This window comes from Ammospiza caudacuta, chromosome 3, assembly GCF_027887145.1.
Source record: "Ammospiza caudacuta isolate bAmmCau1 chromosome 3, bAmmCau1.pri, whole genome shotgun sequence".
Classification (NCBI taxonomy): Eukaryota; Metazoa; Chordata; class Aves; order Passeriformes; family Passerellidae; genus Ammospiza; species Ammospiza caudacuta.
In genome coordinates, this window is record NC_080595.1 from 94690986 (window position 1) to 94703829 (window position 12844).

A 12844-nucleotide genomic window follows, 5' to 3' on the forward strand; every position below is an offset into this window, starting at 1 on the left:
CAGTCTTGTTATTCTCTGCACTCTGTTGAACTGTGGCACCTTGGCAGGACTGCACTGTGCCTTCCTGTGCCTTCCCTGGCAGGATTGCACTGTTGGGCAGCCTATGCTCCTCTGTGCTCTTAGAGAGCTTCCTGAAGAACTGTAGTTTAAGCAATTGCCCTTCAGGATACCTAGGTTCATAGAGTGTAACCATTTTGGAAAAAAAAAATGAAAAGAAAAAGAGAAAAGAAGTACAGAAATAAAAAATTCTAAAAGTCAGTCATTTTAAAAAGCTTTAAAAGGGAGAAATTTGTCTGTTTAAATAATATCAGTATAGAGCATTCCTGTTGGACTCTTTGTGACATTAATGAGACTCGGCGCACTGCTAAATCTTTATAAAATAAGAATAAATTTGGAAGGAAGAGGGAAGCTGTCTGAATGTCTCTCCACATCCTGCTTTTCATGTGTTTGTATTCCTTGTGCATCAGGAACTGTCCTGGGAGAATTCAGCACACTGCAAGGATGGCAGATCAGAGGGGCTCTGGAGGAGATGGGACTGTGCATCCTCCTCAGACCCTCAACTGCAGGATCTCAAACTCTGTTTCTCCTGCATGTGGCTTGCTCATGCCCCTGGCAGGAGAGACAGAAATAAGAAGCAGCTGCAGGTCTCTGGAGGGTGATGGGAGAGGTGAGGGAAGAGACAGGACACAGCATGTTCAGATGTCTCTCGGATAAGGATGGTGGTAGCATTAACAGGTTGAGAGCACAGGTTTCTTTTCCTTGCTAGTTGCACTCATTCATGACACACGTGTATGTGACACAGGTAGCCGGGGAAAGAAACCTGTGCAAGGAAAAGAACCATCCTCACCAAACCCAAGCTATTTCAGACCACCACAGCTGTGAATATGGAAGGGACAATAGTGAGAGGCAGGACATAGGTCCGAACTGCTCTGCTCTCATGGCAAGTTTTGTGGGTATTAATGGCCATAATATCTGGATTGGGTTTTGTTTGTTTGTTTGTTTTTCAAAAAACCAATCTCATCAGTAGGTTAATTATCATCATCATCTCTACTGCCTTTGAGTTGCCCCAGGGCATGTAACACTGTCTGCTGAAATCCTAATACTGTAATTGATGGAGCTGCCTAAAAAGCCCTCTGCTAAGAGATGACATTAGAATCTCACTAAAATAAAAACAATACAAAACAAAGAAAAACATTTTTTATGCACATAGCCAATAGGTAGTAGGAAAAAGTCTTGTAAAATCTTTTTAAGAATGGCTGTTATTTTATTTTGTTGCATTGGGGTTTTTTTTGCGTTTTTTTTTACCATTATTTTAGCAATTATCTGCTGCATAGGTAACTTTTTTTCCCACCAGTCTTGTACCTCTGAGCTCTGTCTTTATCATGTGTCTCAGACATCTTTTATGAAAAATTCTTTCCTTAGGATTTTTCCTCCTGAGAAGCTGAGAAACCTCAGGAACAAAATGTAAACATTGATTATCTGCTGCTGTGGAATGCAACAGGTGGATCTGTGATTGGCCTTTGTTGGTTGTTTGTAATTAATGGCAAATCACAGCCCAGCTGGCTCGGACAGAGAGTCCGAGCCATAAACCTTTGTTATCATTCCTTCTTATTCTATTCTTAGCTAGCCTTCTGAGGAAATCCTTTCTTCTATTCTTTTAGTATAGTTTTAATGTAATGTATATAATAAAATAATAAATCAAGCCTTCTGAAACATGGAGTCAAATCGTCATCTCTTCCCTCAATCTGAGACCCTTGTGAACACCGTCACAATCGTGTTTCTACCAGGAGCTGGTTCCACAGTAATGTTGCCAGACAAGCCTAAAAATACACAAAAATTTTGCTTTCAAATTAGGAAGAGGGACTTGGCTTCTGTATCTAGAAATGTGACTTCTTATGTGCTTAAAAATACTTACCTGGAAGCCTAGCCTTTTCTTAAAAAAAGGAAATTACATTGTGGCCTTGAAAAGTAGGTGGCTGCCTGCCTCTGTCCCAGGAGTGTGTAATTTTGGCTGTGGATGTGGGCTCTGACAGCTGTGGCAAGAGAGGAGCACATGAGGGCCAGCGTGGGTTGTACGTACCAGAGTATGGAGATTCTGCACTTTCTGTAGAGCTGTGATGTTCTCTTTCACAAATGGTACATAAATAAATGCTGCAAGACCTTTCTGAAACATCTGTAACTGCCCTTTTCCAGGCTTTGCCCTTGGACTAGCCCTAGGAGCCTGTGCTGCCGCAACAAGGCATTACCTTAGCAATAGGCTCAAATAACTGGTGTAATAAACCTCACCCACAGCCAGCTACCAACCAAGTTTCTGCCAAATTTCTGAGCACATGTGGATCCCACACAGGCAGATCTCCATGTCAGGACTTGTTTGCTTTTTATCTGAAACTGTCATTACAGTGGATCTTGTGATAGGAGCCATTTGCAGCCCAGTTAGTATAACTTGATTAATAGCATCAAATCATTGCTATTTTTGCAGTCATTTAAACCAGTGAAATTAAATCAGTTTCCTCTGGAGAGCAGGATGTGCCTAGGAGATAAAACCCTTTCCTTGCTGCTGGGGTCCAGAGCCAGTGGCTTCTCCCTCCATCAGCATCTGTGGCAGAAGGAGCTGTCAGGGCTTCCCAGAGTTGTTTTGTAAGGATGTCACAAGATTGTTCCTTCAGCTGGCAGCCTGTGTTTATGTCGACTCAAAGCTTACAAAAGCATTTCCCAAGGCCAGCTCCAGATTTGATGTGTTGTCTTAGAGCTGTAAACACTGATTTTCCTTCAGTGATTTTGTCTTTCATTCTCTGTTTGCAGCTGTTACCTTAATAGCAACTTGAAGTGGCTTCTCTTAAACAGCAACCCAATCTCCTTGTTATACAGCAATGCTGGGGCATTATTTAATTTAATTCCAGGTGTTTGGTGCTAGAGTAGAAAATTAGGTGAAAAATCCAAAATGGGCACAGTTAAAAAAATTTAAAAGTGGAATTCTTTCACTTAGAAAGAATCCAAATTACACAGGAAAGAATGAAATGAAGTTGGAAACTGATTTGAAATAATGAAATACAATTAGTAGCAGCTGGTTTTGTGGGTTTTTTAAAGTTTTTGAACACTGTTTTCTCACAGATGCCTGATTTTGTCTAGTCTGAACTGGTAAGGAAAAATCAGTTTCAAGAAGTGAAGGACTGAAGCATATCAATTGAATGAGCAGCATTATTGGATCACAGATCACTGTTGTACCAGGTTAATTGGCAAGCAAGGAAGAAAATTGAGCAGTAAATTGAACACTGACAAAGCTACTTTCCCTTTTGAGTATTGGTTTCCTTTTTATTTCTTTCAGAAAAATAAATGTATGGGTCACAAATGGCTAGTGTATGTTCTACAAGTAAATATATACACTATGTGATGGGTCAAATTTTCCTTCAAGACTACGCATTGTAAATGAGAGGAGAATGTGATGCAGCATTTGTTTTGCAAGAGCTTACTGTTTCAACTCACTGTTATTAAAAATGGGTTCATACATCCTCCATGTAGATGTAAAGCAAAATGTATAAAACCTAAAATGCCAGTGGCCACACCCTTGGAGGGCTCTGTTCACATCCACTCTTTATGAAGGCCAGGTCTGGGCCCAAACTCACAATAAGCAGAGAGAGTTTGGTAGCACAGTAGGTCCCAGTTGCTGAGGGTTGGTGGTGGAATAGACAACCAGCAGGTGGATTTTCTTTCCCCATGTGACTCAGCACAGCTCTGGAATGCATCAATGTCCTGCACAGACGTGCAGAAAAACCCATATACCACACATAGCTATAAAGCCTCCATTGCCTTTATGCATAAACTTTTTTTCCCAAATATTTAATTGGTACTTTTCTTAGAGGTGGCTTTTGCTCCCTCTTTGTATTACTAGTAATTCCCTTAGGGGTAATTTAGCATTCTTTTTAGTGTGTGTGTTTTGGGGAGGGGAAGCCCCTGCTGGCGTTCAAGGCTATGTTGTATCCCCACTACCGTTGGTTCATTCCTGTACAGAGCCAAAAATATTTAACTGATGAATCATTCAAGAAAACACGAAATAATTGTGAATACAAAAACTAGTGTTACCTTTGGAAAAGAAAAAACAGAAATCACATTTTCTCCCATTCAGCAAGGCACTGAGTTTTTCACTGCTGTTCATGGGCTTCACCTTTGCCTTCTCTTGTCCACTTCTTCTCTCTGCTTCAAAACGTCCACAGTGAGATACAGCCACAAAGGCTCCACTGCTGTGTGCTGTCTCCTGGCTGCTTTCATCCTTGATAAAGCAAAGCTTTAAACAGGATTTTATCCATAAATTTGGAAATTAAACTGGAGCAGAGGGGTGGGAGAATGCTGCAACTGCAGCCAAAGGGCGGCTGAGTAATTTATCTGAAAACCAGCCCAATATGGTTTCATCCAAAGTTTTCAATCTCTTTCACATGAAAAAGAAGTAGAGCCATAGCAACTGCAAAAAGTATGGTGTGTACATAATTACCAAGAGGCACAAGTAAATATTTATGTGGCTTTTCCAGTATATCTGATTTCTTTTCTAAGCAATAATAAGTGAAGGATTAACCATTATCAAGATCTAAAGACATATTTGAAACAGAGGGAATGAATGATTCATCAGGAATACCTGCATAATAAACAGCATAAGGCGCTACTTCTTTGGATGATTTGCATGTCTGTTATTTGGGGAAGGCGTTTTGAACATTTGTTAAACACTATGGGAAATGGGAGTATGACTGGAAAATACCTGCACAAGGACCTGGCTTGTATGGGAACATTTTAGGGCTGAACAGAGATTTGGATAAGATTCCAGTTCAAGCTCCCCAAAGCCCAAGAGATTGTGTGATCCACAACATATGTTGGAATGGATCTTCCACCAAAGAAACCACATCCGTGCCAGTGGCTTGGGAATGGCCTGCAGGGGACACAGCTGTCACCCCTGGGTCTCTGCTTGTGTTCCCTAAATGGAGGCTGAGAGACATTTCTCAGGCACCAAAGCATTTGCCCAGATCATGGCAAAAAGTAGATTTCAGCAATGAAAAGATTTAGATCCTGTTAGCAGCCCCAAAAGGACTTTTTTTTTCAGGTCAAAAAGCTTTCAATCCTATTTATTTCCCTGTGGCACTTACTTCTCCCCATATAAGAGCTAGTGGGTAAGCCCTTGCCAGACCCCTGGTAAATATTGCTTGTATTAGACACACTGGTAATTACAGGTGCAATAATTTCTTAACTTTCCATTAAATATTTCCAGCAGCTTGCCAAAAATCTCTCTTTTTACCCTCAGAGATAAAATCAGCACCAGTTTTGAGGGCACAGAGTTAAGATAATCCTAAGAACCAAGATGATAATATTTTACATACTTCTTATTTGGCTTTGTTCAACAGCTCTCCAAGGCAGAAAGTGCAACTATAGCAAATAGCAGAAACAGAACTAATTACTTATTTTAGAATTAATAACTTGCGGCGTAGACTATGAGTCATTTCCTTGCTGAACTAAATTTTTTTACTCATCAAATTTGCTCATGGAGTAATTATCTTGAAGACAGGGAGGTTTTTTTTTCTTGTTCCCAGAACAAGTTTAAAGAGACATTAATATCTTGTAAGACCAAGTCCCAGATGATTCACTAAAAAATCATTACAGGCACTTAGAGAATGAAGTTTGTGTAACACAACCATGGCTAACAAACTACATCATGACAGAGGAAAAGAAAAACATCAGAAAATATTTATTGACAGAATAAGTGCATCATATAATATCTTAGCAGAGCAAAGGTTTGCATTTATTATCTCAAATGGCTTGTCATTTTGCACAGTTAAAAATATTCTAAAGTTTTCTGTCAGTCTTAAAAAAGCAAAGAACCTGAAAGAGTCCTCAAAGCTACTTCTGGATGTTTTTAATCTAAATGCTCTGACACTTGGAGCAAAAGACTGGTGCAAAGGGGACCAAAATATACCTCCAAATCCTTTGAGATTAGAGTGAAATTTTAAGCTTTCAATTTAATAACATTCTTTTTTTTTTCCCCCAGTCATTCTTTAATCCAGGAATTTGTAGATGGAACTATCTGCAATAATCTGTGCTTTAAAATTGGAAGCAGTTGATTAAATTTCTATGGATGCCAAACACAAAGAGAAGGCACTTGAAAAAAAAAAATCTATTGCCTAGAATTTCTAGATGCATGCAAAAAAATTGAGCCAACATTTTAATGCCTTAAGTCTGAGATTTTTTTGCTTCATTTTTTTTCCCAATGGAGAACAGCCTTTACAGGAATCTCAAAAAAAAGGTCAGGTTTGAGAAACTCCCTTTACTCACTACATTTTTGGTGATCCAGTGTACTGGGAGGCTCATACTGCCAAGCCTTTTGGTCAGAACACAGATTGCTGCTTTCCAAGGACCCTGAATGAACAGAAGCATAATCCCTGCAAATTCAGGCATGGATTATAGGTCAGGATTAAAACCCCTGCCTACTAGCAGGCCCTGCCATAGCCTGAGTCCTCTCAAAGCCCTTTCCTTGTTGCTGTTGGCTGGGAAGAAATGCCTTATCTTCAACAGTGAAAAATTGTCACGAAACTTGTGAATTTCACATCTTAATTAATACTATTAAGTGTCCACCATCTGCCTACTCTTTCTCACAATAGGTGCCTCTGCTACCTTGCAGCCATTTCATCTGCTACTTTGCACACTTTCTTTATCCCTTGCATACCATCTCCATCTTCCTGCCCTTTCATACCATCTACTCATTCTTTCTTTCTCTTTTTTTTTGCTATTTGCTGCCAGGTCATCCCTTATCAGCAGAATAGAAAGAATTCCCCAGCTGCTTCTCTCCTCCACATGTGGATGAAGGTTTGTTTTTTTTTTTTTATTTAAGACATATTCATGCTGATTCATACTCCATATAGACACATAAATCTGCAAAATTAAGATAGTAAATCTTCAGGAGTCAAGGAGTTTCTTTAAGCAATTATTTAAACATTGGGTACTCTATACCTCATATAACAGAAATTATTTCCCTACATAATGTTGTGCTTTTCTTTTGTTAATACAAACTTTGACTTAATTTTTTACACTGCAGATAACCCCTCTGTGTCTCAGAGCCTCAGATTAAACACATGCACAAATACCTTGTAGAAGCTGGTCTGGGTGTGTTAATGGCTTGCATATGAGGTTTATCTTTGGCCCTGAAAAAAACTTACTTGTTGACTTTATAAATTCCAGTAGCCCTCTAGGAGAAAAGAGATTTGACTGAAGTTGTTTTTTCCTAAAGCCAGGAATACAGTTAAATAAAAAGATCTACTATACAAACACTTATGGAAAAGAATTGGTACTGATTAAAAAAGTGATGTACAGCCTGGTACCTGAGAGAGGAAATATCATTTAGGGAAACATCAGACAGGCTGGAAACCCAGCCTTCCTGCTGATGTCCTAGACAACAGCAGGATCTAATCTACTGGGATCATATTTTCCTCCTCATATTTTCTCATTGGTAACTAGATAGTAACTGCATGTTTTAAAGAAAATCTGAGATGGCTCAACAATTTTTGTCCCATTTGCAGTGGTAGGTACCAAGAGCTCTATGCAGGATGTTGAATTCCTGTGATTGTGTGTAAGTACTTGATTTACGAAGTGAACTCCCTGTATAGGGAGTCACAATGTCTATATAAAGCATTTATTTCTCTATTAGGCCAAGTGGGAGACAAAAATGTTGCCTAGCATGCTGAGGCAACAGGAAAAGCATTTTGTCTGTGTCTTCTTCTACCTGCATTCCTGGCCTGAAGGTGCTGACAACACAAAACTCAGTCAAAACATCCATGGTCTCCAAGCCTGTGTATTTGCATGTGTTTGTGCATGGGCACTGGGACACAGAGGTTTGTTTGTTTGATTGAAATTAATTTTTATGTTGCTCAGGCCAACCTCTTTAATCTTTTAGTACTACAGAATGAGCATCTAGTACTTATTCTCTGAAAAGAAAGTTTTTGTCAACCTGGTATGGAAACCTCAGGTTGCAGCTGAGATATTTACAACAGATGATTATTATAACAAGACTATTTGGAAGCTGACATCACACATTTTTCATTCTTACCTTGCTCCCAATTCCCAAAGTGATAAAGATACAGATTTTATTTCTTCTGAGAAGAAGTACACCTAAATGAGACTCAACAAAACAAGGAATTTACTAAGACCCCTTTATCTTGATCAGTTTTGGACCCAAATCAACAATGACAATAATAGTAAAAAAAATCCATGGACCTGGGTTGTCTTGTATTAGATTAATGATGTGGTACCTTATTTGTCACAGTAACTATGGAAAAAGGCACTTAAGAAAAACGTTGCAGACTGACTAAAGGATAGTATAAATCTGTTGCATAGAGTCCAGTATTAAATACTGGACTGAGGTGATTTAAAATTACTGTCAGCAAAGCCACATATGTTAATAGAGATGTTAACAACAATAAAAAATAATTAACCCTAAAATCTTAGAGATTTATTTCTAAACTTTAAAAATTATTATTGGTTTTCTGCAAACAATCACACAAAATAAAATTAAAACATAATAAAGGAAGGAAAGCTGAGTGTTTGCTGGAAAGGTTGGCATTAAAAGAAATAGTTTCCTTTAAAGTGAGATCTCTTCCAATGAATGAAATATTGTTAGGTTATGATATGGAAGCAAGTCTTACATTTTTGTGCTTTGGCAATAATAGGTCAAAGTTGCCTGCACATTCAGTGTGTCAGGTCATACACTTTCAACCATATACCAAAAAAAAGGGTTATTTAAAACCATGTTATGTCATCAAAAGCATGTTTTAAAGATTCAAAAAAAATTTTAAAATCTTGTATTTTTTCTCCTGCACAGGAAGAAAATGTATTTTGGTCAGCATAAATTTATGGTAAAAAAATTAAATAATACAGTGGTGAATACTATGAAAAGTATTGAAACCCAAAGGATATGATCAGAAAGGCACAGTATCTTTTTATGTTATTAGATTAATGTAGCACCATAAGAATTCTGTGTACTTCAAAATCTTGACATAAAATAAAAGATATAGACTTATATAGCAATCAACAACAGTTTTTAAGAAGGTGGTTTGTGTTTAAAGGTGTATAAAAGTCAAGTTCAGTTGGTGTCTTCATTAAATACATGGTTCTGCAAGCATATTTAACCAAATTATTTCTAACTACTGCTGCTATCTAACAAGATACCTTTTATAAAGCACAGGATAGTTCTACCATTCAGAAGGTGCTATAATTTAGTTGGATGAAATTTTTAGTTAACCCTTTGAATCATGTTGAGGTGGAATCTGAATATAACATGATTAAAACCACACACTTTGCAAAACTGTATAAAGCCAAACTAAAATATTGATTTCCAACTCCCAGTCTAACACATACTATCCTATCTATGAAGCTGAACTTGTATAAAAGTAATTTATAAAAACTGAAGAAATGTTTAGCACCCAGAAAATACATAATCTGTGAAGCTCCAAGTGATTGTCAAGTAGCCACTTCGGGAGTCAGTGACCTCTCCCAATGGTAAAGCTAAACATTTGACTAGAAACTAAACCTACACCTCTCCAAATATTAATTGGAAGGCAAATGTATGTGTTTAAGATTTCTATAGCTTCTCTAAGAACATTTAAAGGCATTAAATATGTCTAAATGTGTCTTCTTCCAAACACAGAAACTTTTTTTTGTTAGTTTCTCTTTTGCTGTTTTTACTGAGCAATGGAGTGAATTTTTCTTTAAGGTGTAACCCTCAGCTACATAAATTTGGAATTTCCATGGGAGTGTTCCTGCAGCAACCAGAAGAGGAAGCTTTCCAAACTAACCATCATCAACTATAGTGCTGCTTCTCAACATGGACCTGTGGTCTTTAGAGAATGCCAGAATAATGTCTTGCTCTCATGCAGTTCATTCTGCACATACAGGAACATGCTATATGCACAACTTGCATTTGAAGAATTGGAACAGAACCCTGAGAAAAGTAAATCCATTGGAAAAAAATAGATATTGCTTAATAACACCAGTTTGAGATGTTTCAACCCTTCCTCTGGGGAAAAAAATGACAAACAGGTGCAGCCATTTTTTTCCTCACAAATGACTTGAATTTATCACAATTGCAAACATAAATATAGTTTGGGATTTTAAGTGTGTATCTAGGTTGACTACAGTTAGAAATACTTTGTCTGACAATTCTACCCCTCCCCTAGAAATTCAGCATCCCTTAAGTCACACCATAGCACTTCTTGCGAGCTTTGAGTTCAAGAACGTTCTGGCGTGGAGTGATGCTCTCCCAGTCACTGTCGCCTTTCACTCTATGGCAGTGAGGGTGCTAAGCAGAACTGAGGCTCGGCTCTCTTCAGCCTTGTGTGCAATTCTCATCATTCCCATGTATCCAGAAGCAAATCTGGGCATATTTGAGAGGAGTAATTCGTACTGCTACATTGTAATCCTGCTGTTCACCATTGATGTCCACCCACTGGTGGCCTGAGTAAACAGCGATGATCTTGCGTTTCCACTTCTTTTTGTTTGGCTCCTTCAGACGGAGATAGATGCCAGATCCTGTGGAGCCAGGCTCAGCATCACAGTACTGATAAAACAGATCATTGGACTCATCAGAAATGCTACAAAATCTATAGACCAGCTGCCCAGACCGGTCATTGTCAAAACCTGAGAAGTGGATCATGCTCCCAGGCATCATTTTGATTGTTGGGCTGATTCCCAGCTCCATGTATTTCCTTTTGTGGGGACGCTTGAGCTCAAGAACAGCATAATCATAATCCAGGGCAATATCCCCAGAGACACCCTTAAACCAGCCTTTTGGGATATGTGTGCTCTTCACCCGGGTCCACTGGAAGGAGGGCATGCCATCTGAGGTCCCTTGCTTCCTCCCAGATCCCCTCTGCTTTCTCTCATCGCCTTTGGATGGTCGCCTTAATTCTGTGGTGGCTTTGGGATCCTCTTTGGCCGCCGAAATTTCTCTCCTACTTCTTTTAGCGCCTTTGCGTTTCCTGCCGTTGCCTCTGGATTTTGTCTTCATAAGGCCCACCCTCAGTCTTTTGCTGCCCTTGACATAATCCTTGCCATTGTGCAGGCAGTGGGCTGCTGTGAGCACGTGCTTGGGGGAAACGAGAATGCCACTGCAGCCCGTGGAGATCTTCACAGCTGTGTTGAACGGAAAGTTGGTCATAAACCTCTTGTCATAGATGCTGAACCTACTGTCTGTCCCATATATCTGCCTCTTCCTCCTCAAAGGCCTTCGTGTGGTTGTGTTTGCAGCTGGGTCAGGCACTGCTCCGAGGACACTCACTTCAGTCAGGGTCCGTGTGCCGTTTTCAAAAACAGTCTCATAGGATAAGAGGCTCTTCAAGTCAGACAAGCTTGGCACTGGCAGTTTCCTTTGACATTCAATTCCACATACACTGTTCAGCTCTAATTTGGTTTTTGCTTCAAATTTAGGGCTGTCAAGGGAGAAAGTTCTTTCTCTCACAATCTGGGGAATCTTCTTTAAGTGCCAAGTAAAATCTTGTTCAGTTTCTGTTCCATTACTGAGACCCAATATAGGTATGAAAATTATGAGTAGCAGTAACATGTGCTCCATTTTATTTTATTTTTTTCTAAAACAAGAAAGAGAGATTTGAAAATACACTTTGGAAATACATACAGTTATCTTAATATCTTCTAAGTATAATCAAGCAGTTTTAGAACTGACATCAGTGGAATAGAATTCTACAATCTGCTCAAAATAGAAATGCCTCAGATATTCCCTGTTTTGCCTCTAACTCTTCCAGTCGTTTCTAGCAAGATGGATGCAGATAATTCAGCCAGCATCCATGCAGAGCTACCTACTGGAAGATGAAATCAGCTGAGTTTTACCTGTTTTTCCCTCTGTGAACAGCAGCCTGAGTCATTCCACTTGGTAGAACATCCTGGTTTTATTCATGCCTAAGGTATGCAGTTACATATTAGGTTTCTGCTTCTCTTTCCTATAGCTATACAGTAGAAGGTAGAACATGCTTGGAAACACTCAGTGCATTCAAAAGTTGGGATCCAAGCAGAGATGGATATACAGACTACACTCATGAGACTTAGGAACCCTTGGGAAACCAGACCAATTGTGCTCTTTCATGCAGTGGCCAAAACGTGGCTTTAGCTTACTTAAAAAGTCACCAATGGTTCTCCACTCACCACACAGAGGAGAGCTATGAATCTGCCTGTATGAAAAATGCCACTTTGCTAACTGCTATCCCAAGGAACCAAGGTCTTTTAGGACAGACAGACAAATGAGGAAAGCAGAATTTTGCTGGTGGAGAGGAGCCTCCTGGTTTTATTACATGCAGCAAAGCTCAGCTGAGTAGGAGGGTTAATTCTGGTTACTCATCGCATGAGTAACATTTTCAGGATCCCACAAAGGCTGTAGGAACTGTGCTGTGTGTGCCTTATGGTCACGTGGAATGCCCCACCTAGATGGGGTGATCCACCATACCAGCAGTGAATGCTTCAAATGGGAAAGACAAAAAGCAGTATTATTCCCATCTCTAGTTGAGAACATGCAGGAGAAATGTCACATTGTTAGAAGTCTGAGGCAGAGCCAGAAACTGAACCCAGAATTCTTGATTCTGAACTCAAAACATTACTGAAAAGACCATTTTTCTTTTTTGGCAGCATTGATGTTAGTGGTATTATCCAACTATTGGCAGCTGCCACTGGGAAACCTGTGCTCAGTTCCAACATCCTTCATTCCAATTACATGGAAATCTCAGCAGTGAAGAAAGAAAGGGTTTATGATTAAACTTTAAAAGCCAAGTAATTCAAGGATTTGTATGTGGTTAAGCTCTCTGGTTTATATTGC

General features: G+C 39.3%; 1 protein-coding gene across 1 annotated transcript; it reads right to left on the bottom strand.

Annotated features, from left to right (window-relative positions):
* Positions 1-5746: 5746 nt before the first annotated feature.
* PRSS35 (serine protease 35) lies at positions 5747-11602 on the bottom strand. Its single transcript, XM_058801876.1, has one exon. The coding sequence runs from the start codon at positions 11591-11593 to the stop codon at positions 10352-10354; it is 1242 nt and encodes a 413-aa protein (XP_058657859.1). The 5' UTR covers positions 11594-11602; the 3' UTR covers positions 5747-10351.
* Between the last annotated feature and the right edge of the window lie 1242 nt (positions 11603-12844).